This window comes from Myotis myotis, unplaced genomic scaffold, assembly GCF_014108235.1.
Source record: "Myotis myotis isolate mMyoMyo1 unplaced genomic scaffold, mMyoMyo1.p scaffold_m19_p_2, whole genome shotgun sequence".
In the NCBI taxonomy this organism is placed as follows: domain Eukaryota; kingdom Metazoa; phylum Chordata; class Mammalia; order Chiroptera; family Vespertilionidae; genus Myotis; species Myotis myotis.
In genome coordinates this window covers 217,616,396-217,638,271 of record NW_023416324.1, presented here as the reverse complement: position 1 = coordinate 217,638,271, position 21,876 = coordinate 217,616,396, and the positions used below count along the sequence as shown (strand labels likewise).

At 42.8% G+C, this 21,876-nt stretch overlaps 1 protein-coding gene across 13 annotated transcripts in view; it reads right to left on the bottom strand.

Moving 5' to 3' along the window:
• Positions 1 to 21,876, bottom strand: part of LTN1 (listerin E3 ubiquitin protein ligase 1) — a 51,283-nt gene that overhangs the window by 25,159 nt on the left and 4,248 nt on the right. For 12 of the 13 annotated variants that reach the window (XR_004973978.1, XR_004973979.1, XR_004973981.1 and 9 more), the window contains exons 2-16: positions 20,271 to 20,474; positions 19,708 to 19,806; positions 18,178 to 18,408; positions 14,746 to 14,798; positions 13,860 to 14,040; positions 12,134 to 12,307; positions 11,143 to 11,333; positions 10,357 to 10,492; positions 8,574 to 9,383; positions 8,209 to 8,250; positions 4,654 to 4,843; positions 3,751 to 3,990; positions 2,568 to 2,721; positions 1,703 to 1,847; positions 1,157 to 1,343 (exon numbers count right to left, since the gene is read on the bottom strand). Coding sequence is in view for 9 of the 13 variants with exons in the window: in XM_036348939.1 (XP_036204832.1) it covers positions 1,157 to 1,343; positions 1,703 to 1,847; positions 2,568 to 2,721; positions 3,751 to 3,990; positions 4,654 to 4,843; positions 8,209 to 8,250; positions 8,574 to 9,383; positions 10,357 to 10,492; positions 11,143 to 11,333; positions 12,134 to 12,307; positions 13,860 to 14,040; positions 14,746 to 14,798; positions 18,178 to 18,408; positions 19,708 to 19,806; positions 20,271 to 20,474 (3,037 nt within the window). In the remaining 4 variants the exon portion in view is untranslated. Of the gene's footprint in view, positions 1 to 1,156; positions 1,344 to 1,702; positions 1,848 to 2,567; positions 2,722 to 3,750; positions 3,991 to 4,653; positions 4,844 to 8,208; positions 8,251 to 8,573; positions 9,384 to 10,356; positions 10,493 to 11,142; positions 11,334 to 12,133; positions 12,308 to 13,859; positions 14,041 to 14,745; positions 14,799 to 14,942; positions 15,870 to 18,177; positions 18,409 to 19,707; positions 19,807 to 20,270; positions 20,475 to 21,876 lie in introns of those variants that run through there. The other variant, XM_036348947.1, reaches the window with a different exon arrangement.

Here is a 21,876-nt window from a genome sequence, read left to right as displayed (position 1 = left end):
TTCACAAAACCTGGCATGTCGTAGGTTTTTAATATACATTTAGTCACAACTCTCTTTTATAAATCTAGGTATGATGTGGATTTTGAAGTCAGAAGGCTAGAGACCTGGCTAAAAATCTAATCCTCTCCTTTTCCAGCTAAGTAATTCTAAGCAAATGAAGATAAGAAAAACAGCCTGGCCGGCACGGCTCAGGGGTTGAGCATCGGGCCTATGAACCAGGAGGTCACAGTTCTATTTCTGGTCAGGGCACAGGCCCGGGCTATGGGCTCAACCCCCAGTAGGGGGCATGCAGGAGTCAGCCAATCAATGGTTCTTTCTCATCATTGATCTCATTCTCTCATTCTCTCTCTCTCTCTCTCTCTCTCTCTCTCTCTCTCTCTACCTTCCTTTCTAAAATCAATAAAAATGTATTTTTAAAAATTAGGAAAAAAAGATAAGAAAAGCAGTCACATCTAACTGATAGGATTGATGAGAAGATTGAATACATGATGTTGTCAGTTTGGAATTAGTGACAGTTAACACAAATAAGTGATCACAAAAATGATGCTCTACTTTCCAGTTCTGCTCTGAGCAATGTCCTGTGTGCTCATCTCCTTGCCCTTCACAGCACGTGGGGCTGGCCAGCCAGTGCTCTGCTGCCTCCTCAGGCACAGCCTCCACCCAGCGAGGTCCCGGCTGAGGGCTTGCCCACGAGCCAACACAGGAACTGGAAAGGACCTCCACTTCCAGCGCCACCCTGTCCAGGTCCCAGGGACCTGCGATTCTACACCCTGGGAGCCCACCTGCCAGGAAAAGGACTTCAGCCCAACGGAGAGGGACAGCAGTCCACATACCAGGTCAGAGTCAGGGCCCTCGTGAGCCACCAGACTCGCCAGCATGTCCTCACGGCCGCAGGACGCAGGGTCCGCGGATGCTCTGTCCTGCTGGCTCGAAAAGTGTGCTGACACCAAATTCCGCTCAACACCCGACGCGTTGAGAGCCACGATTTCATGTTTCCACCCAACTTGCAACTTAACATTCATCACTTAACTGACCTCACATTTCTCATTACTAAAAGAGTTAATTAGGGGCTGAAGATTCTTGATTCTTTAAGGATTTAAATCGCAGTATAATCTAAAGTATTTCAAAATTCGTATTTATGCTCACATATACTTACTTATTTTCTCAAGCTCATTATTTTCTAGAACTATTTCCTTTTTCAGTGCAACTAATATCATTTTGCTCAATAATGCCGAAGTACACAAATGGCTAGGAAGTTTCTTTATATCTTGTTCTTTAAAATCTGCTTTGAAACACTCATAATTCAAGCTCAGTCGTCCTTCTAAAAGAGGTCTATGCAACCACTGTAAAAATATAAATTATACACAAAGTCATTACATATTCTATTTACCACCAAGTATACAACTAAGACAGGGAACAAAAATACAGTTATCAGAATATTCAAATCGTCATTAAAATAACTTCAAAAATGAAGTTATTAGCACCACCACAGAAGCCTAAGCTTTGGTTTCTGCTACAGGAGCCTCTCACATGCATGTTTGTGCAGACCCTACAGACATCACATACAATACAGAGCACTCAGAGGATTAAGAGCGAAGTGAGCTACTCATCTCACTTGCTTTTCTTCGCCAGAAATTAATACATTTAACCTCGATAAAATCCAAACCTCAGAACGATGAATGCTCTCCAGCCTCAAACACACCTGCTTAGGCAGAGACTGTCTCATCTTCTCCCACTCCCTGGGGTCCGGCATCACACTCCCAATGTAGACGCCCAGGACGGAAGGATCTTCGCTCTCCAAGAGCTTGTTCAGCAAGTCGTCCACAGCAGACAGGAGTCCCTGGAGGCTGAAAGTCACGCAGAGAACTCAGCTGCGCAGTGATGCTGACTGACACATGGTGAAAGCCCACGGCAGAAACAGCTTACCTGAACTCAACTACCAGCAAAGCACATGCAGGCGGCCTGTCCACGCCCCTCCTCCCAACACACACAGGCACCTGGGGACGCAGTCCCACATTTATGACTGAATTGAGTGATACTTGCACCTCAGCACGCAGGGGACCTGCCCTACTTCAGATCCGACCTTTCTGAAATGCAGCTCCCTTGTTCCACAAAAAGAACATGGTGACCAGACAAATATCTGCCTCAATCCCAAGGCCTCTGGGTGCATCTGCTTCGTTTCCACTTTTATAAGTGGGTTTAGGTTGAGCTGTGAAATACACTGCAATGCAAACGCCTTGAAACAGTGGCTGCCAGACCAGCCAGGTCACCAGGCGAGAACCATCAGTGACCAGCCAGGAGAGGCTGTGGTCACACCCGCCCAGGTGAGACAGAGGACAGCACCAGCACCCGCCCCGGCAGCAGCCAGGAGTGGGCGGGTCTGTCACAACAGTCACTCTTCCATGAGCTTAAACAACGACCCATGTGGAAAATCCTCTGGGGAGTCCTATCGATTTCTTACATAACAAGTCATTTTTCACAGGCACCCACACTAGTTATGGAGCCTGAGGTCAGGACAGTGATCAAGTAATAAGAGCTGCTGTGCAAATGAGCACAGACATGGTCACCTCGTAAGGTCCAGGGACGGAGACTGCGCCTGGGTCTTCAGCCACAGCGCCGACGCGCGCAGGAAGGCACTCTGCTGACCTGGACGGCCGGGGTGGTGGACCAATAAGTTCACGCCAGAGAGCCAAGTGTTTTTCAGTTTACAGATAAGGAAGTCTAAAAAAAAATGTCAACAGGAACTTGTAATCCCACCGGAGTAACTATGATCATTACAAAACATCTGAAAGAACTCACTGCAGACCTCAGATATTCTAAGGTGCCATTTAAAAAAGAAAACAAAAATTACTACTCAATGTCAAACAAAATGTGTCATAAATATGCAATAATAAAGCTAGCTCATGCCACATGAGGTAAAAAAAATGGTACGATTTTTAAAGTTAGCTTTTTTCTGTTCTGAAATTCTTTACAAGAAAGGTGTCCTTTAGAAGGTGTGAAAAATAGTATACCTTTTCCAAATAGAGAAGTTACACTGAAGAAGGGTGGGTGAGGAGGGCTCCCTATCAATAGTATTTTTTAATATTCCTTTTATAAATAAGTTTAAATTAACACAAGGCAGAATATAGTCCTTAAAAAGACAATCTAAATTTCATTTTGACATACATCAAGATTGAAAGTTTCCATTAACGTTGCGGATGGATCATGAGAATTCTCGTGTTTTCATATTAAACAGTGTTTCACAAAGTAGCATACTTTAAAAAGATATTTGCTTGTAAGAACATGTAATAACTTCAAAATGCAATGGGTATTTAATTTCAAAGCGTCCCTTTAACATTTATGTAAAACATTTTTTGTACTTGTTCAATAGAAACTTATCTGGCCACTGGGTAAAGCTAGCGATAAAACTACTGGTCCACATTGTGTTAAGAGAAAGAGATGTTAATAGATGTGGAAACTGAGGCATGAAGAAATTAAGCAAACTGCCAGAGCTCCTGAGTAAAGGGCTAACATTCTAACCAGGGCCCCTTGCAAAAGGACTTCCTTGATATCACGTAAGAACTGTAGACATCGTGTCTCTATACATCTTTAATGTGGTTTCAAGGCTGAAAGTATTTAAGATTTGCAGCCCTTTACCAAAAGAGTCTGAACTGTCACACACATTATGACTCAGTTAACGAAGCCTGGCACTGACACTGCGAAGGGCAGGGCCAGAGCTTCCAGCAGGACCTGTGAGCCGTGGGCTGTTACCTGGCAGGCGCCCGTGTGCTCTGCTCTGAGCACACAACTGAAAGAGAGTGAGCAGCAGGTCTTCCGAGGATGGCACCAGCAGGCACCCTGTCGCTGAGCTGAAATAGTCATAGGCCACATCACAGGTAAAAGACACCGAAGAGTCAATATTTTCAGCTTCTGACAATTTCTTTATGTTGGATAAGGTTTCATGAAGTTTAACAATAATTCTTTCAACATATACCTCTCCAATCAAGTAATCTAGAGAAAAATAATCACAAATAGAAAATATTAGCAGTATAATTTTGAATAACTTCCACTTGAGTCTTTCTATGTGTTAAAAAAAAGAAAAAGGTGCTAGTGTATTAGACAAAAGAAAATCATATCAGCCAGTCAATCTGTTCTCACATAGAAAAGCCCTTATGTAAAAAAGCAGGTCTAGCCTGGCCGGGTTGCTCAGTGGTTGAGCGTCGACCTATGAGCCAGGAGGTTACGGTTAGATTCCTGGTCAGGGCACATACCCAGGTTGTGGGCTCGATCTCCAGTGTGGGGCGTGCAGGAGGCAGCCAATCAATAATTCTCGCTCATCATTGATGTCTCTATCTCTCTCCCTCTCCCTTCCTCTCTGAAATCAATAAAAATACACTTTTAAAAAAAGCATCTTTACATTAAATTTAAAAACAATGCTCTACAAAATTAGAATGAAGAACTTTGCTAAATTCAAAACCCTTTAGAAATAATAAACTAAAGATATTAAATGTCATCCAAGTTATGCTACAAGGATTAGCAAACATTTAGGGTACTTACAAAATTAAGATATTTTAATGAAGTATGTCTTCAACCAGTAATATGTAAACTTAGGAGCATGAAACCCAAGTGACGGTATTATTCCTACTGAAAGACAAAAGCCATCGTTTTGCCTACCATTGTTAACATGTTGGGATAACACCAAGCTTAAGAGAGCCCATCGTTCTGAGAAGTCAGGTTCAGAAGTCACTGTAGATCCCAAGTCCTTGTTGCAAAGATGATCTGCCAAGGTTACCAACTTCTCTCCGAGGATATCTCCTTTCAGCCAAGAAATTACTAAAGCATGTTTATCTGAACTAGAACATGCCTAAAAATCACAATTAGAGCAATGATTAGAGATAAGATCAAAACGTGTATCTGCCTAACGGAGTACTATACCAGTCCATATGCCTCCCTTTGTCACGTGGCCTGGCACCACGCCCCTCCTCCTCCTCAGGTCCAAGGCTGGGTCACCTGCTCCCACTTGGCCTTGCTCACTGCACTCCATGCTTTCCTCATCCATCTCCCCACCAGGAGTACCCCCTCTTCCCCACTCATCACCATCCCGCCTGCTGTATGAACCCCCCCATCCTCTCCAGCCCATGCTCATCACTATCTGTCTTAGACTGTCTAAGGCACTTACTGGACTGCATTATTATTTACACTGTTTCATCTGCGTGTGTCTTGTTTCCAATGGGACTGTCAGTTCCTTGAGAGCAGAGACTGTCTTAAACTTCTTTGACACCTATCAATACTGCAGACATGCTCAACAACAGAGGGCTCAACTTGGAGGACACTTTTTTTTAAATGCTCTACAGGTATTCAATTTTGTTCATTAATTTTGCTAAATTAAAGAACAATTAATATGTAATAATGGTAAATTACTTCAATATGAGTAATGGGACTTAATATTTCCACAAATTCTTTGAAATAGTTACCAGGGCCAGATATCTGACAGCATCTGGTTTATTTTCATGGGGTGGGGAAGCAAGGAAAAAAGGTGTAAATCCACCCCCAAAAGCTGATCCACGTTCCCAGAGCTTCTTTTGCTTTAAGGACTGAGAAGAAAGGAATTTGCAACTTGGTTCATTTCAAAGCAATCTATGGAGAAAAAAAATCCAAGTGTGGATTGGGTAGTGCCTGAAAAACTGTTTATCCTTTTACTTAAAAAATTGTAGGTAAGGGGGGGAGGGGACATCTGTGATACTCTCAATAAAGATGAAAAAAAATTGCAGATAACCAGAGCTTTTCTTTTAGCCCAAGCTTTACCACTATTCTGGCTTTATGACTTTGGGCAAATCTTTTTAAATCCTCACCTAAGTATATGTTTTCATTGATTTTTAGAGAGAGAGGAAGGAAAAGGGTGGTGGTGGGGAAAGGAGGAGGGAGGGAGAGGGAGGGAGAGGGGGAGAGAGAGAGAGAGAGAGAGAGAGAGAGAGAGAGAGAGAGAGAGAGATATCAAGTGTCTCCCATACAGGCCTGGACTAGGGAACGAACTAGCAACTTATGTGTCCTGATGGGAAATCAAACCCGTAACCTTTTGGGATAGGATGACATTCCAACCAACTGAACTACCACCGGACTAGGGCTTTAGACAAAACTCTCTCTCTCTTTTTAATATTTGTTATTGGTTTCAGGGAGGACAGGAAAGGGAGAGATAGATAGAAACATCAATGATGAGAAAGAATCATTGATTGGCTGCATTCTGCACACCCCCTACTGGGGATCGAGTCCGCAACCCAGGCATGTGCCCTTGACCGGAATCGAACCCAGGACCCTTCAGTCCACAGGTCAATGCTCTATCCACGAAGCCAAACCAGCTAGGGCTGGACAAATCTCTTAAATCAACCTGGACCTATTTCCTAATTTGAAAAACGAAGATTAAACTAGAAAATATCTAAGGTCTCTTTCTAGATACAAAATTCAGGTAGTTTTTAAAGAGGGTGACTTTAGGACTCTGCTCAAAGTATGAGGTTGCATAAAAAACAAGGGAAACTAGAGTTTAGCCTACAAAATAGGCTTTCCTAATACAGTGTACCAAATAAACCAATCTAGTTTACAGGATCCTCCAGAATCCAGAAAATAATCTTCGGGATAAAATGTGTCTCGGTTAGCAAGGTGTGAAGTTCAGCCTCTCACTGTTTCACCGCAGCTACAGAGAGGAGACCAGCTCAAGGAGACGGGAAGCTGTCTGCGAGCACGTGCGGAGGGGCCAACCCTGCCCAGGAGGACGGCCGTCCGGCACCTGTGCCTGGTGCACACAGCCCTTCCTCCGCCGCCTGAGTGCACGCTCTCATCAGCGTCTCGGCCGCCCTTACTCTGACTCTAGACCTGTCAAGCAGCTCTCGTCAGGGTGGCTCTCCACGCAGCCCGCCTATGGGGAGAGAAGGCACTGGATAAGCTAATGCAAAGATGTGCCTGGGAAGTTACATTTCTCACTGAAAAACGGTAACTTTCCGTTTTTCTTTTGTGAAAATAAACTATTGGGGGAAAGGGGACGTCACTGTGTAACTGGCAGAGCTTCCGTTTTGCAAGATGAAAAACCCTGGAAAATGGCTGCACAATAATGTGAGTACCCGTAACACTACTGCACGGCACACTGAGACACGGTTCAGGTGGTAAATTTCACTATGTTATAACGGAACTTCATTTTATTTTTAGTTATTTTTTATTGATATGAGAGAGAGAGAGAGGGGGGGGGGCATCGATTTATTTATGCATTCATTGGTTGATTCTTGTATGTGCCCTGACCAGGAATCAAACCTGCAACTTTGGTCTATTAGGAAAGCTCTAACTAACTGAGCTACATGGTCAGAGCTGTACCATAATTTTAAAAGAGAGAAATGCCCTAGTCGGTTTGGCTCAGTGGATAGAGCATCAGCCTGTGGGCTGAATGGTCCCAGGTTCAATTCCGGTCAAGGGCACATGCCCCTGTTTCGGGCTTGATCCCCAGTGGGGGGCATGCAGGAGGCAGCCAATCAATGATTCACTCTCATCACTGATGTTTCTATCTCTCTCTCCCTCTCCCTTCCTATCTGAAATTTAAAAAAAAAATTTTTTTTAAAGATAGGAAAACACTTGTAAATTAAAAAGTTATCTGTATAAAACTTAAAAAATAATCTAAAATTGTTTTAAAAAATTTAGGTAGCTAGTCATAACATTTCTAGGGGTAGAAATGTATTGTTACATTTGTACCTTCATTAGGAAAGACTACTGAAGCTATTAATTTTCGAAATTGTTTATGTTCCTTGATTTATTTTCATTATTCTCATCACCAATTTCTTATTTAGTCCAGTGGCCATCAAAGGCTGGAAGCTGGGCCAACAAAATTCCTGATGTGTTCTAGCCAAAGCTGGAGCCAATCAGTCCATTTATATAGAAGGAAAAGTAACTAGGGCAAGAGTAGAAATTGTAGGTTGTTTAAAAAATAAACTTTTAACTCTGCCTTTGTTACCTGCTAAGAAACAACCCTGGATTTCCCAGAGCCTGTTCATCCATCCCCGATATTTCTAACCAGAAAAACACTACAGAAAGGCAAGCAGCAACGTCTTCCCCAGTGATGGGAAGTTACAATAACGAGGAGGTCCTCTAACACAGACAACTGACCACATTCCAGGGTGTGATTGTGACTGTGGTGTCAATTTTCCTATACCCATAAATACACAAAGAAAAAGGAAATAATCCCTGTGATACCTTTTCAATGACCTGAAGAACCGAATTCCATTTCAGATCCACCTAAAAGAAGAAAAAGACTCAGAAACAATCTCTGGAAGGAACAGTAAACATATACACGTAAAGTAACCATGTCATCACTGAAAAAAAACCACTTTTTTAGCTCGTCCAACGTTAACGGATGGAGTGAAAGCACTCACCCTTTTACTTCCAAGCTCTTATCTGAACACCCAGCCGAAGTCGCACACACTTCCCAAGTCACAGCCAACAAATGCACTGCCTGTCCTCAGAAACCACCCACACAGCCCCGGCGGGGCCCCCGCTCCTGGTCTGTGGTCACAGTGCGGTGCGCACCACGCCTGTGAAAAGACTGACAGCAGCGATACCTCCGTTAGATCATCCAGGACGTCTTTTCTCTCCTTCTCATCCTCACAGCAACAGAGGGCGCTGTACAGAATGTCCACCACGAAGCCCGCCTCCTTCCTAGTGTCTTCGTTCAGCCACCCGACCACTTTCTGGTACAGGAACTGCACTGCTGGGTTTTTCTGGATAAGTTTGGCTATTTCCAGAGGTTTGGATTTGACGACACTCGGCTTTTCATCACCTAGGAGTATCTTAAATACTTGGGTCGAAGAGAAGGAGCTGAGCAGAGTGGAAAGAAACCGCAGGTGTTGCTCTGACTTCTGTTCGTTGACATAATTAATACTCATCTCTGCTAGTCTGCAGACTAAGTCTTCCAGCGGTTTCCTCCGCCGCGGAGATAAACAGTCTGAGCCGGAATGGGAGGGAGGAGGCTTAGCCACCAATTCACAGCCCTCACTGCTCTGCCCTTCTGAGGAGACACGCTCCTCATTCTCTGTGTTACTTTCAGGCATCTCATCAGCAAATCTAACTTTACCCACTTTTTTGTTATTTGACTTCAATGAGCTGTTCGGCTTCTGAAGGACCTGCAATAGACTCGATACACCTGAAACCGACTTCACATCAGCTTCTGGCTCATCGATCTTCGCGGAACAGATCTCTGAGAGTCTCCCCCAGAAGTTCAGCAGCACTTTCTCAAAGTTCTGAGCCGCTTTATCATTTTTCTCCATATCTGCTTTGGCTTCCCAAGAACTTAAAGTTTCTGCTAAATAGTCAAAGAGTTGCCCATCTTGCAATCTTGGGTCTTTGAGAACTGTGTCAATCACAGGAATCAACTGAAAAACAAGATGAAACAGAAAAGTTCAGTTTTCAGGAGAAATAAAATTTAAACAAGGGATTTGTAAAACATTATAAATGTTCATATTTAATGAATGAAAAACATGGATTTCCCCCCCGAACTCTGAAGAGTTAAGTTGAAAATCATTTTCACATCATAGAAAGAGCATAATGATTTCACGCTATTCCCCCTGCATTACTTCGTTTTTATGATATGATTAACCAAGATTACTGTCATTAATAGATAATATAGTTTTCATCTTCTGAAGTTATTCAAGTTTTCTTATTTTCTAAGCCATTATGAAAGACACAGAAGATCTACAGAAATCAGAACCCTTTTTATTAAATTACAAAAGTAAGAGAAGTTGACTATGTGAGACGCCCAGGAGGATCTGGGCTTGTGTTACATCAATTAACTGCCCATTGGAAGAGCCACATCCAACACCTGCCGCATCACTGGTTCTAAGAGCCAAGCACAACTGTCCACAAAAGCATACAAGACCCAGCCGGGCGTGGCTCAGAGATGGAGCAGCGACCCAGGAACCAAGAGGTCACAGTTCAATTCCCGGTCAGGGCACATTGCCCAGGTTGGGCTCAATACCCAGTAAGGGCCGTGCGGGAGGAAGCCAATCAATGATTCTCTCATCATTGATGTTTCTCTCTCTCTCACTCTCCCTTCCTCTCTAAAATCAATAAAAATATATATATTTTTAAAAATATACATGCATGTAAATATTTTAGAAGTAATAAATAACTGTTGCATTATTTAAACTTAATACAAAAGATCACAAATAGCATCTTCTTGTACATCCAGCGACCAGTCCTCAGGCATGACAGTATGATACTATTCTACTAGCAGCTGTGAAACCCTTAGGAGGAAGGCTAATCAATAGAAATGGCAACAAGACACAATGAGCTGGACTCTTCATGGTCAGTGTGAGAGGGGCACTGGTGGTTTTCACTCTATGATACCTGGTCATTGACGAGCATCTCCTCCAACTCCTCCTCACCTAAGCTTTGCTGCATTATAAAACGTAGGCATTCAAAAAAAGCAGACAGAACTGCTGAGCACTCTGAGAAGCTGGTTTTGATTCTCTCTGTCGACAGCCTGAAATAACAAATAACTGTGGCTTACTCTTTCAAAAAAAAGAATATAAGCAATGCAGAAACACCAAAATAAAGTCATGGAAAAGGCATCATACCAAAAGGAGATGAATTTTTACAAATAAAATTCTTAAACTGAAAACTAAGAACAAATACAGCTTGATTAGAATGTAAAGCTGAAGAACTGTGAAAAAGGACTCAAGTATCCAAGAAAAATTTCAATTTAATTCTCTGAAAACCTGAAAAGTGTTTATAATGAACAGTAAAGCAATTTTGGGGAAATTTAAATAAGAAAGACAATAATGTGTGTGTGTGTGTTCGTGGATAGATAGATAGATAGATAGACAGACAGACAGATAGATATATCTTCCACTTATCTGTGAAAATAATAGAAATCTCCTTCACTTTAAAGATCATGACTCTAGCCAGGCCAGTGTGACTCAATGGCTGAGCTTCAACCTATGAACCAGGAGGTCACAGTTTGATTCCGGATTCGGGCACATGCCTGGGTTGCAGGCTTGATCCCCAGTGTGGGGGGCGTGCAGGAGGCAGCTGATCAATGATTGTTTCTCATCACTGATGCTTCTATCTGCTCTCTTCCTCTCTGATATCAATAGAAAATATTTTTAAAGATCAAGACTTTGAATTCCTTACCCTGCAACGAGAGAGGTGAGGAAGTTTCTGAAGAAGTCCAGCCTGGGGTCTGTGATGGACTGAGGGAGTTTGCTGATGAATGGCAGAAGATAAGGGTATATGACAGTGGCCAGACCCCGACCGCCTTCACGAACCACAGCTGACAGTTTGGGAAAAACACTTTTTTTTGCATTTACATGAAGCCAACAGTCCTACCAAAGAAAGATGATAATAATAAAGGTTATAAACACACTTTTCCCAATTAACAGAGAAGACACATAGGTCTCTAAAATAAAAATCAAGTATTCTACCTAAAAAAGCTAACATCTCCCACTGCCATTAAAAACGAAAACTCTTGCCCTAACTGGTTTGGCTCAGTGGATAGAGCGTCGGTCTGCGGATTGAAGGGTCCCATGTTCGATTCTGGTCAAGGGCATGTACCTTGGTTGCGGGCACATCCCCAGTAGAGGGTGTGCAAGAGGCAGCTGATTGATGTTTCTCTCTCATCAATGTTTCTAACTCTCTATCCCTCTCCCTTCCTCTCTGTAAAAAATCTATAAAATATATTTTTTTAAAAATCCTAAATCACTGTGCATAAATATGATTGACTTTAAAAAAAAAAACACCCACGAAAACTCTGAAATTATAAGAAATTTATTGCATATAGTATCATGTATCCAACATGCTTACAGAATATTCATCAGAAATAATTACTTACAATTAAAGTATTTCTATAAAAGCTGCATTCTCAAAAGAACAGCAATATTTAGCCTTAAATATAAGATTCAGATATGCTTGCTTCAATGAGCCACATAAGAATGAGTGATACTGGCTAAACTGAAAGTAAGAAACTCTTTGCCATTTTATAATCAGTTTATGATTTACACAAGTTTTGGATTAAATATTTTATTTCCAAGAAGCTTTTTTCCAATAACTTTTAGATATTATAACCTAGTAAGCTCTTTCCAAGACAAGTGTTCCCGGATGTACCTAACGTACTTCTCTTTCGTACCTCAATGGTGGTAAGTGTGTAAAGCACAGCTTCCCAGAGAGCAGGGCAGACAACGGGGTCACTGTCATCGATGCTGAGCAGAACAGACGAGCTCACTTTTGAGGCTTCCTTTTTCATCAGTTGTGGAATACGCTGGCACAAAGCAGAAATTAGCTCAAAATAAGCTGAGCGGATCTAAAAGAAAACACAGAAGTTGAATTAAATTCAAGCCAAATAAGACTAGGATAGGCTTTTATTCGTGGTTAAGGACAGACAGGTTATTCATTACCCTCCCATTAATAAAACTGAAACAACTAGAAAAATACGTCAAAGGATATTTTTAAGAGAATCGAATGACTGAGAAGCCACGAGGAATCACCAAGCCAAAGTTAAAGGCAGGAAGAATTCAACTTCCCGTTCCTGTGGCTGAAGGAAACACAGAGCCAAGTGCAGAAGCCTCTGTGGGGCCGTGGATTATTATGCCTACAGACACACTAGCAGCACAACGTTAAACAGAGCCAGACAAAAATCAGACACCTTGAGTCGCTATCAGTAGAAACCCAAGATAACACAGAGATCTGAGACTTTAAATCTTAAAATGATCAGTTACAAACTCCGTATCAACAAGCCTTATTATAGTTAACACAGTTTAAAGAAATTTGAGAAGAAGGACTCTTAGAAAAGGCACAGCAGATCTGAAAAATAAGCAAACACAATTCCTAATCTAAAGTAAATAAATACATAATTTTTTAAAGCTCAGTTCAAAAAAAATTATCCACCAAGTAGACTGAAAAGACAAAAAGATAAAAACACCAATGAGAGCATGAGACACAGACCAAGAGAATGAAAACATCAGCACATCCCAAGCAGAAAAAGATGCAAAGCAGATTAGAAAACCACACACAATAACATCAATAGCTGATGAAGAGATGCTAAAGGTCACCCAGCAGAGAGCACTTGAACGCCTACGACTCTGGTCACAACCAGGAGCTGCAGGCTGCCCAGTCGTGGCTAGACCAGAAGACTGTGGAGGACTCCATGCACGGAGGGTCCAGTCGAGAGTAACGGCCGTTCAGGTGAGCAATCTAGCACGACTTCAGAAAGTTAGTCCGTATGCATTTACTCTGGACTCAGCAGTGAGAGGTTTTCAGAAAAATAAGCTCTCACAGGGCTGAGGATGCATGAATGAAGAACGGTGAGGGCGAGGAACTAGAGGAACCAGGTGTCTGTCACGGGGGAATGAGCAGGGAAATGGAGTGGAGGCCCACTTCTGAATACCACGCAGCAGTTAGAAGCCATGGACCACATACACATACAGGAACATGATGAGTTTAAAGTATTTTAGTACTTTTTAAAAGTACTAAGTAAAAAGCAATAAACGGAACAGAATGTAACACAATGCCACTTAAGCACATTTAGGATGGCCAGCTGGTGGAGGTGGAGGATGGAGACAGAAAGGAAAGAGAAGAATAAACACATGCAGTGAGAAGAGCCTTTGTACACCCCACAAGGTTAAGGTGCCAGGAGTGAGGAGGATGACAATTCACTCTGACGTTGAAGCCAAATAAGAAACAACAAAGAGAAAATACAGTTACATCTGGTAAGAGAGGTGATTCAGTGCCACCACAGAGATACATTTGTAGAGTGTTAAACATAAACAATAAACATAAGGCATAACCAAACTAGCAAGATCAGAGGGAACAAAATAAATCAGAGAAATGTCTTAAAGTAAAAAAGATTAAGATACCTGAGGTATACTGTGTTTTCCATACTTCCAAAATTTATTCTGTGATAGAAGAGACTTAAATTTCTCCTCCAGAGAATCAAGTTCATTATCAGGTAAGAGGCAAAGCAATTTCTTTAATGCCAATAAGGAACAAGTTACAACCCGATAGAATTTAGCTTCTCTCTCTTCCTCTGGAACAGTTCTTATTGTAAAAAGAAAATAAATATGTATAAGGATTGAGTATAAGCCAAACTACATTTTTAAAATTAAAATGTCTAAGATTACTTTCCCAACAGACTCTTAACAGTGTGATTACAACATAAGAAACGTAAAGGGAACATTTTGCTACTATTTCAGTAAAACTATTCATAGTTCTTCAACTATTTCACCAGACCAGAGAGTGGTTCCTGCGATGATGGTCAAAAGGTGAATGTGGCCTGGCCGGTGTTGCTCAGGCTCAGTGGCTGAGCATCAGGCCATGAACCAGGGGCCTCGATTTGATTCCCAGTCAGGGAACATGCCCAGTAGGGGGCGTGCAGGAGGCAGCCGATCCATGATTCTCTCTTCATTATTGATGTTTCGCTCTCCCTCTCCCTTTCTCTCTGAAATAATAAAAAAAGATATATATTTTTTAAAAATCAATAATACATATTTTTAAAAAGAAGTGCATGTGGGAAAAACCTAAAAGCATCTCTTTGTAAACAAACCAAATGTGTGGCTCCCAGATCATTCACCTCCCACAGCAGGACGGACCGCAGGGAGAAGCACCTAGGACAGCACCTGCAAACGGCACTCCAGGGCGTGTCTGCATCTCTGCACGCAGCACCCCCTAACCATGTCACATTGCAATCCCCTTAGAACCCACGAGTGAGACAAGTCCTGATGCGAGTTACACGGTACCACTTACTGTGGGTCGCTGAGCGAGTCGGGTGTCTCCTTTATCAGGTGGTCCTGCAGCACCTGCAGGGGGACAACCGGGCCTTGAGACTCATGGAACTGAATGGTGACAGGTAGAGCACAAACCTCACCCCACCTCAACGCGTCCCCTGCCCCACAAAGAAGCTAAATGAAGCAGCAAAGCTAAAAGGTTTGACTTGCACTTACTTTCTCTCCCTACCGTCCCCGAGACTGGCTGCTACTGGGGTGACTTCTCCAACAAGTGCTGTTTCCATCAGGAGGAGGCGCCCCGAGACGCTCCTGCCCTGGCTGCTGGGTCCGCTGGCCCAGGCGGTGCCGCGCATGGACTCCCCATCAGGACGTCAGGACGTCCGGGCGAGAATCAGGCCCTGCTCCCCTCCCCCCCTGAGCGCCTCCCTGCTCAGAGAAGAACACAGCTGTGCTCTGCCCCGTCACACAGGCAGGTCTAGACTTCGTCGGAAATGCCGGGTGCGTCTGCCGACTTCTGGGCCCAGGACAAGCGAGGACCCGGCTCGTGTCAACGTTACCAGCACAACAAGCGCTGGCATTTCCTGAGCGTTTCCACACGCCAGACAAAGCCCGGGCACACTTCCCGCATCACCTCAGCCAGTCCTCACACCTCCCGAGTGGAGGACCATTCCCGCGGTAACAGACCGGGAAACGGAGGGACACTCACCGCACAACGGAAGAGGGGCCTGGAACGAACGGCATCGCCCAGGCCCTCATCTTACAGGCAGCACAGAACGCTGTCCGCAGACAGCATAACCGAGGCCTGGACTGGGAACTGGAACGCACACCCTACACTGTCTACGCCTGGCATTTTGATCTTCATTTGTCTACCTCCCCTCTAATAAGTTGGTTTTGTATTTGGGAAAGTTCAGACCTGGTATCTGCAATGAACTGTGATAGAAGCGAGAGGGAGAATAACCAAGAGGAAATCATCCACAGGTTCCACAAGAGCCAGAACACACACACACACAGAACTCTGAACAGCCGAATCAGTTACCTCAAAATCCATTTTCTGAAACTCTTATTTTTAAACATTTTTTATATTTTTAAAATTTACTTTTACCTTACATATTTTTATTGAATTCAGAGAGAAGGGAAAGGAAGAGAGAGAAAGAAACATCAATGATGAGAGAAAGCCCTAGCCGTCTTGGCTCAGTGGATAGAGCATCGGCCTGCAGACTGAAGGGTCTCGGGTTCGATTCTGGTCAAGGACACATGCCGGGGTTGCGGGCTCAATCCTCAGTGTGGGGCGTAGCAGGAGGCAGCCGATCAATGATTCTCTCATCACTGATGTTTCTCTCTCTCTCCCTCTACCTTCTTCTCTAAAATCAATAAAAATATATTTTTAAAATGATGAGAGAGAATCATTGATCGACTGCCTCTTGCACGCCCCTCATTGGGAATCGAGCCCACTGGGGATGCATGTACCCTTGACTGGAATTGAACCTGGGACCCCTCAGTCCACAGACTAATGCTCTATCCACTGGGCCAAACCAGCAAGGGCGCATTTTCTAAAACTCTTAATTAGTGTCCAAACTCATGCCACTTCACTTTCATAACAGTTACCACTTGATATTTACATAAACAAGTGTCTCTTGCCCTGTGGTTGGGTTAGAGAACTCCCTTTGAGAAGAAGACTGAAGGTACAAATCCTCCGCCTAGAAAGACAAGCTTGGCACACCTGAGAAATGGAGCCTGGATGGACCGAGACCTCCTGGGGAAGGAGGCTGCAGATGTGTGCCTGTGGGAGAGGCGTCGGGGAAGGACCAGCCATGAAGAGCCCTGGAGTCCAGCTGTAGCGACGAGGGGAACCCACAGGAAAGCTGACCCACTGACAGGAGGAGGGAGAGAGGGAGGGAGAGAGGGAGGGACAGACACGGGCTCTGAAGACCCAGGAGCACTGCATAAGGGATGAACGGAAGCACACGTTTTTTAGATCCTCAACTCCCTCTCACTCACAGTCCATCTACTTCTACTTCATGTAATACTGAGAAGCTTGGTCATCTGGTTTTTCCAGTCCATATCTCAGGAATAGCAAAAAGGAGGGAAGAAGTAAGGAAAATAGTACTAGATGCAGACAAACTGAAAAATGCAGAAGTTATGGCTGACACCAGTTTGTAAAGTGTGGGCCAGGAGTTGAAGAAACTTTCAGATGTGTTAATAGGAGTCTAGATGTGTATGGCCATTTGAAGGGTAATTTGTCAATATCTACAGAAATTTTACATGTTCGTATCTTTTGACCCAACAAATGATGACTCAAAGTGCTGATAGTTATCACTCCCACAGGTGGGAAGATGAGGTAGATCTGTAAACATGTGCTAATATGGAAATACAGGGGGGAAATAAGTTTAGATTGAATTTTTAGATGCACACTTTTTAATATTATACTAGAGGCACAAATTCGTGCACGGGTGGGGTCCCTCGGCCTGGCTGGCGATCAGTCCCAATCAGGATGGATCAGGCCAGCCAGCCAGGGGAAGGGACCATGGGATGTTGGTCGACCGGCTGTGGGAGGTGGGCTGTGGGAGTGTACTGACCACCAGGGAGCAGCTCCAGCATTGAACATCTGCCCCTGGTGGTCAGTGCGCATCATAGTAACTGGTCGACCGCTCATTCGGTCGACCGGTCGTAACGGTTGCTTAGGCTTTTATATATGTATGTAGATAGATGTTACAAAGCATATATCTAAGTTTTTTAGGTAATATAGTTTGAGACTCATAAATTAAAGATGGAAAATTTAAACAGTTTAGAAAGATCCAGTCCAACATCTAGCTATATAAAAGGCTAAGATGCAAAGTGTCCCCTTGGGAGTTCAACCGGGAGACCCAGAGTTCGATTGCTTGCTATGATGTGCACTAACCACCAGGGGGCGGCACGGAATGAAGGCAGGCCCCAGTCGGCAGCCGGGAGGCCCCAATTGGCCCTGGTGCACCAGGCCTCTGGTGTTAATTATATTTAAAATGCAACATGAACAGTTGTGTTAAATACTATTTTAAAAAGACAATCTTCTGGCCCAGCCGCTGTGGCCCAGTGGTTGAACCAAGAGGTCCCCAATGCGATTCCAGGCAGGACACATGCATGGGTGTTTCAGGCTGGATCCCCAGCAGGGGGCATGAAGGAGGCAGCTGATCGATGTTTCTCTCTCATCAGTGTTTCTGTGTCCCTATCCCTCTTCCCTCCTTTCTCTAAAAAAATCAGTAAGAACATATATATGTGTGAATACGTATATACATACATACATACACATACACACACACACACACATATATGTATTTTTTAGAGACAATTTTCCGTTGGAAAGACTCCACACACTTACTCCGTCATAATGCCAGGTAAGAGAGCTGTCATTGTAACATGCCTGCTATCCCTTAAATACTTGAGAAAAAAACAGAGAAGAGTGGCAAGAACTTACACTTGTGATCTCATCCTTACAGAATGCTATGGCTTCAGGCTGCTTGCTGGGAGGGAAGGCTGCTTCAAAAGCATCTTTTGCTGCAGACGCGGCTGGTGCGTACGTGTCACACTGAGCTATGAGCCAATAGCCCATTAAACTTTTTAAATAAGGAGCCAAGTGTTTCTTAACTTTGAGGATAAGTTTTTCAAAAGCTTGCTGTGTGGCTTCTCGAACCCGGCGGTCATGGTCCTATTGAAAGTATAAGATGGTTTAAAACAGCTCTAGCTCATTAAAGCAAGTATAAATAATTCTGTACGTGCTATGATGACCCCTTAATAAGAATTCAACTATATACAGAGCTAAACAAAAGTCAGTAACTATGTGAAGTAATTAATTTATTTCCTTTCCCTTCTCCCAATGAGATAAGAACTATATTGAAGACTGAGTCAAGGCTAGGCATTAACCCAAGAGTGGGGAACCTTTTTTCAGACAAGGGCTATTTGGATATTTATGACATCATTGGAGGGCCATACAAAATTATCAACTTAAAAATCAGCCTGCTATATTTGGTCAAACATTTAATTAACTCACCACTAATGCCTGGCAGGGCCAGACCAAATGATTTTATGGGCCTTATAAGACCCGTGGGCCGGACATTCCCCACCCGTCTTAAACAATGAAGCAACTGATTCTCATTTTTCTGCATCAAATATACAAAGAAATTAAGCCACCCAAATTTACTGTGACTGGAAAGTATTTGGGTAATTTTGACCTAATTTTTGAAAACACAGACTCCCTATACACATCTTACAATGTGTAATTATGATCCAATCTACATAACAATACTGACATAACATTTCATCATCCTCACCAAAAATGTCCTATATACCTGACAGTCTCTATAATTTCAATAAAAAAAATATACAACAGCCCTGCCGGATAGTTCAGTTGGTTAGTGTGTTGTCCTGAAAGACCAAAGTTGTGGGTTCAATCCCCCCAGTCAGGGCACATGTATGAATCAACCAATCTATATGTATAAAAGCCTAAGTGACCATTACAACCGGTCGACCAAACGACCAGTCACTATGATGCACACTGACTACCAGGGGGCAGGCAGACAATGCAGGAGCTGGCCCCTGGTGGTCAGTGCGCTTCCACAGCCAACCTCCTGTGGCCAGCCAACCTCCCGCACTCCCTCCCGCCAGCCAGCCCGGTGGTCAGTGCGCTCCCACAGCCAACCTCCCATGGCCAGCCAACCTCCCACAGTCCCTCCCTCCAGCTGGCTGGCCCTGATCGGCCCCTATCAGGACTGGGTGAGACGGCCCCGATCGCCCCAATTGCCAGCCAGGCCGAGTGACCCCACCCGTTCACGAATTCATGCACTGGGCCTCTGATTAATACATAAATAAATGGAACAACAAATTGATGTCTCTCTCTCTCTTCCTCCCTCCCTCTGAGCCTCCCTCTCTCCCTTTAAGGCCCTCCTCACTCTAAAAGTCAATTTTTAAAAAATACAACAGAAAAAGCCAGTAAAGTCTTGATACTTACAAGTGAAATTTTGCAAAATATTCTTGGCCAGTATGGAAGAACTCCTTTTACAATTTCTGTATCTCTCTCTGTACACATAGTTCCAAATTCTTGCATAGCCTAAAGTAAATTATTAACATTGTTAAGGATCAACAGCCATAATATTGGCTTTTGATTAAATTTTATTCTGTTCTAGAAGCTTCATCTGTTTTATTTAACAGGAGAATACATTGTTTCTATTTGTGCTATATAGAACTAATTTGAAGAGCTCCTTTACAAGCTAGTATGGTAGAAAATTTTAAGTTGTTTTTAAAAAGATAGATATACAGGATTAAATTACATTCTCTAATGGGACAGGGAGAATACAGGGAGAAATCCAAAGTGGTTCCAAGAAGTGCAGAGCAACACACTAATTTATAACCTAGAAGGTAAATGCAAACTACGCTTAAGTTTGTGTGTCAGAAAAAAGTGCAACTGTGAAAGAAATTACTAGTGATGATTCATTTCTCTCTACATGAAACATGCCAATGATATCTTAATAAAAGGATTGTCTTCATCATTTTCATGAAAGCAAGAAAACTTACTTTTAATTTCGTGGTGACATCTTTCTTAGAAAGTTTCCGCAGCACCATTCGGAAATCAGAATCTACAAGGTTGTCTATTTCCTCAGCTCCTTGAACGGCAGGAACGTAGCCCAGGTCACTCTGAAACGTTCCGAAACCAATGAATCCAGGCACGGTTCCCTGTTCTTTGGCTAGAAGTTCTGCAGCTCGGCCACTGTTTGAAGGCTGATAAGAAAGGAGAGAAAAAATGTCCGAGTCCAGGAAGAGTTCACAATTTAACTTTGAGTTCTTGAGAGTCATCCCTTGATAATTCCCAGGGGAGAACAAGCTTTCACTTGGGAACTTCTTCTTCTTAGCCTACGATTTCACTGCAATGTTCCCCAAAGGTGAATGTTTCTGTCACCAAGAGGTTATCAGTAATGATCTTAGCACATTGCAGACGGATCACGAGAATTCTTGTGTTTTCATATTACACAGTGTTTTACAAAGTATCATACTTTCAAAAGATATTAGCTTGGAAGAACATATAATAAATAACTTCAAAATACCATGGGTATTTAATTTTAAGGTGTGCCTTTAATATTTATGTAAAACGTTTTTTGTACTCGCTCAATAGAAACTTATCTGGCCACTGGTTAACGCTAGCAATAAAATTACTGGTCCGCAATGTGTTAGGAGCCATTTCCTGGTTTCCTAAACATCAGAAAAATATTCTTTAAACTGGGTACATGATATCAAGTTAATGAGTCATGACATCATTTTTAAAGACATAGATTAAAATATTTAAAATCAGAGAATGCATCACGAATGGTAAGCCCAAGTATTGCTTTATCAAATGTTTTACTTCCCATATTTGTATAAATAATATGTATATACACTTGTATACTGTGTAATAATGCAAAATTAACTCAAAATGGTTACAAGTTACATTATTATGGACATAAAAATCAATACAATTATTTTGTTTTGAACCATAATCAGTGGTCTGCTTGACTGATACACAAAGTGGTAGTCTCTTAGCACTAAAAGGGATTAGTTGTGACAGAAAGAACATATTTAACTGTTGAAAGAAATTCACATACTAGTACTGTCATCAAATAGGAAGATGCCTCAGTTCAATGTCCAGGATGACATTACAATCCATCTAAACTTATCTGTTTTTCTCTGTAAGAATGTTCAAAAGGGCTATCCAGATGTGTGATTCAGTTTGCTTGTACCTAACAAAATTGTGTATGGAAAACTTATTTGTCAAGGAATATTCTGGGTTACTTTCTTTTTTTTTTTTCTTTTTTAACATATTTTATTGATTTTTTACAGAGAGGAAGGGAGAGAGATAGAGAGTCAGAAACATCGATGAGAGAGAAACATCGATCAGCCGCCTCCTGCACATCCTCCACTGGGGATGTGCCCGCAACCCAGGTGCATGCCCTTGACCGGAATCGAACCTGGGACCTTTCAGTCCGCAGACCGACGCTCTATCCACTGAGCCAAACCGGTTTCGGCTGGGTTACTTTCTAAACTAAAATGAGTGACCAGAAATGGAAATGATGGCCTGAATTACATTTTTTTCAAAACAGCAGCATTTAAGACTTAATTGCAAAATAGGTTCTCTATTTTAAAACCTTAT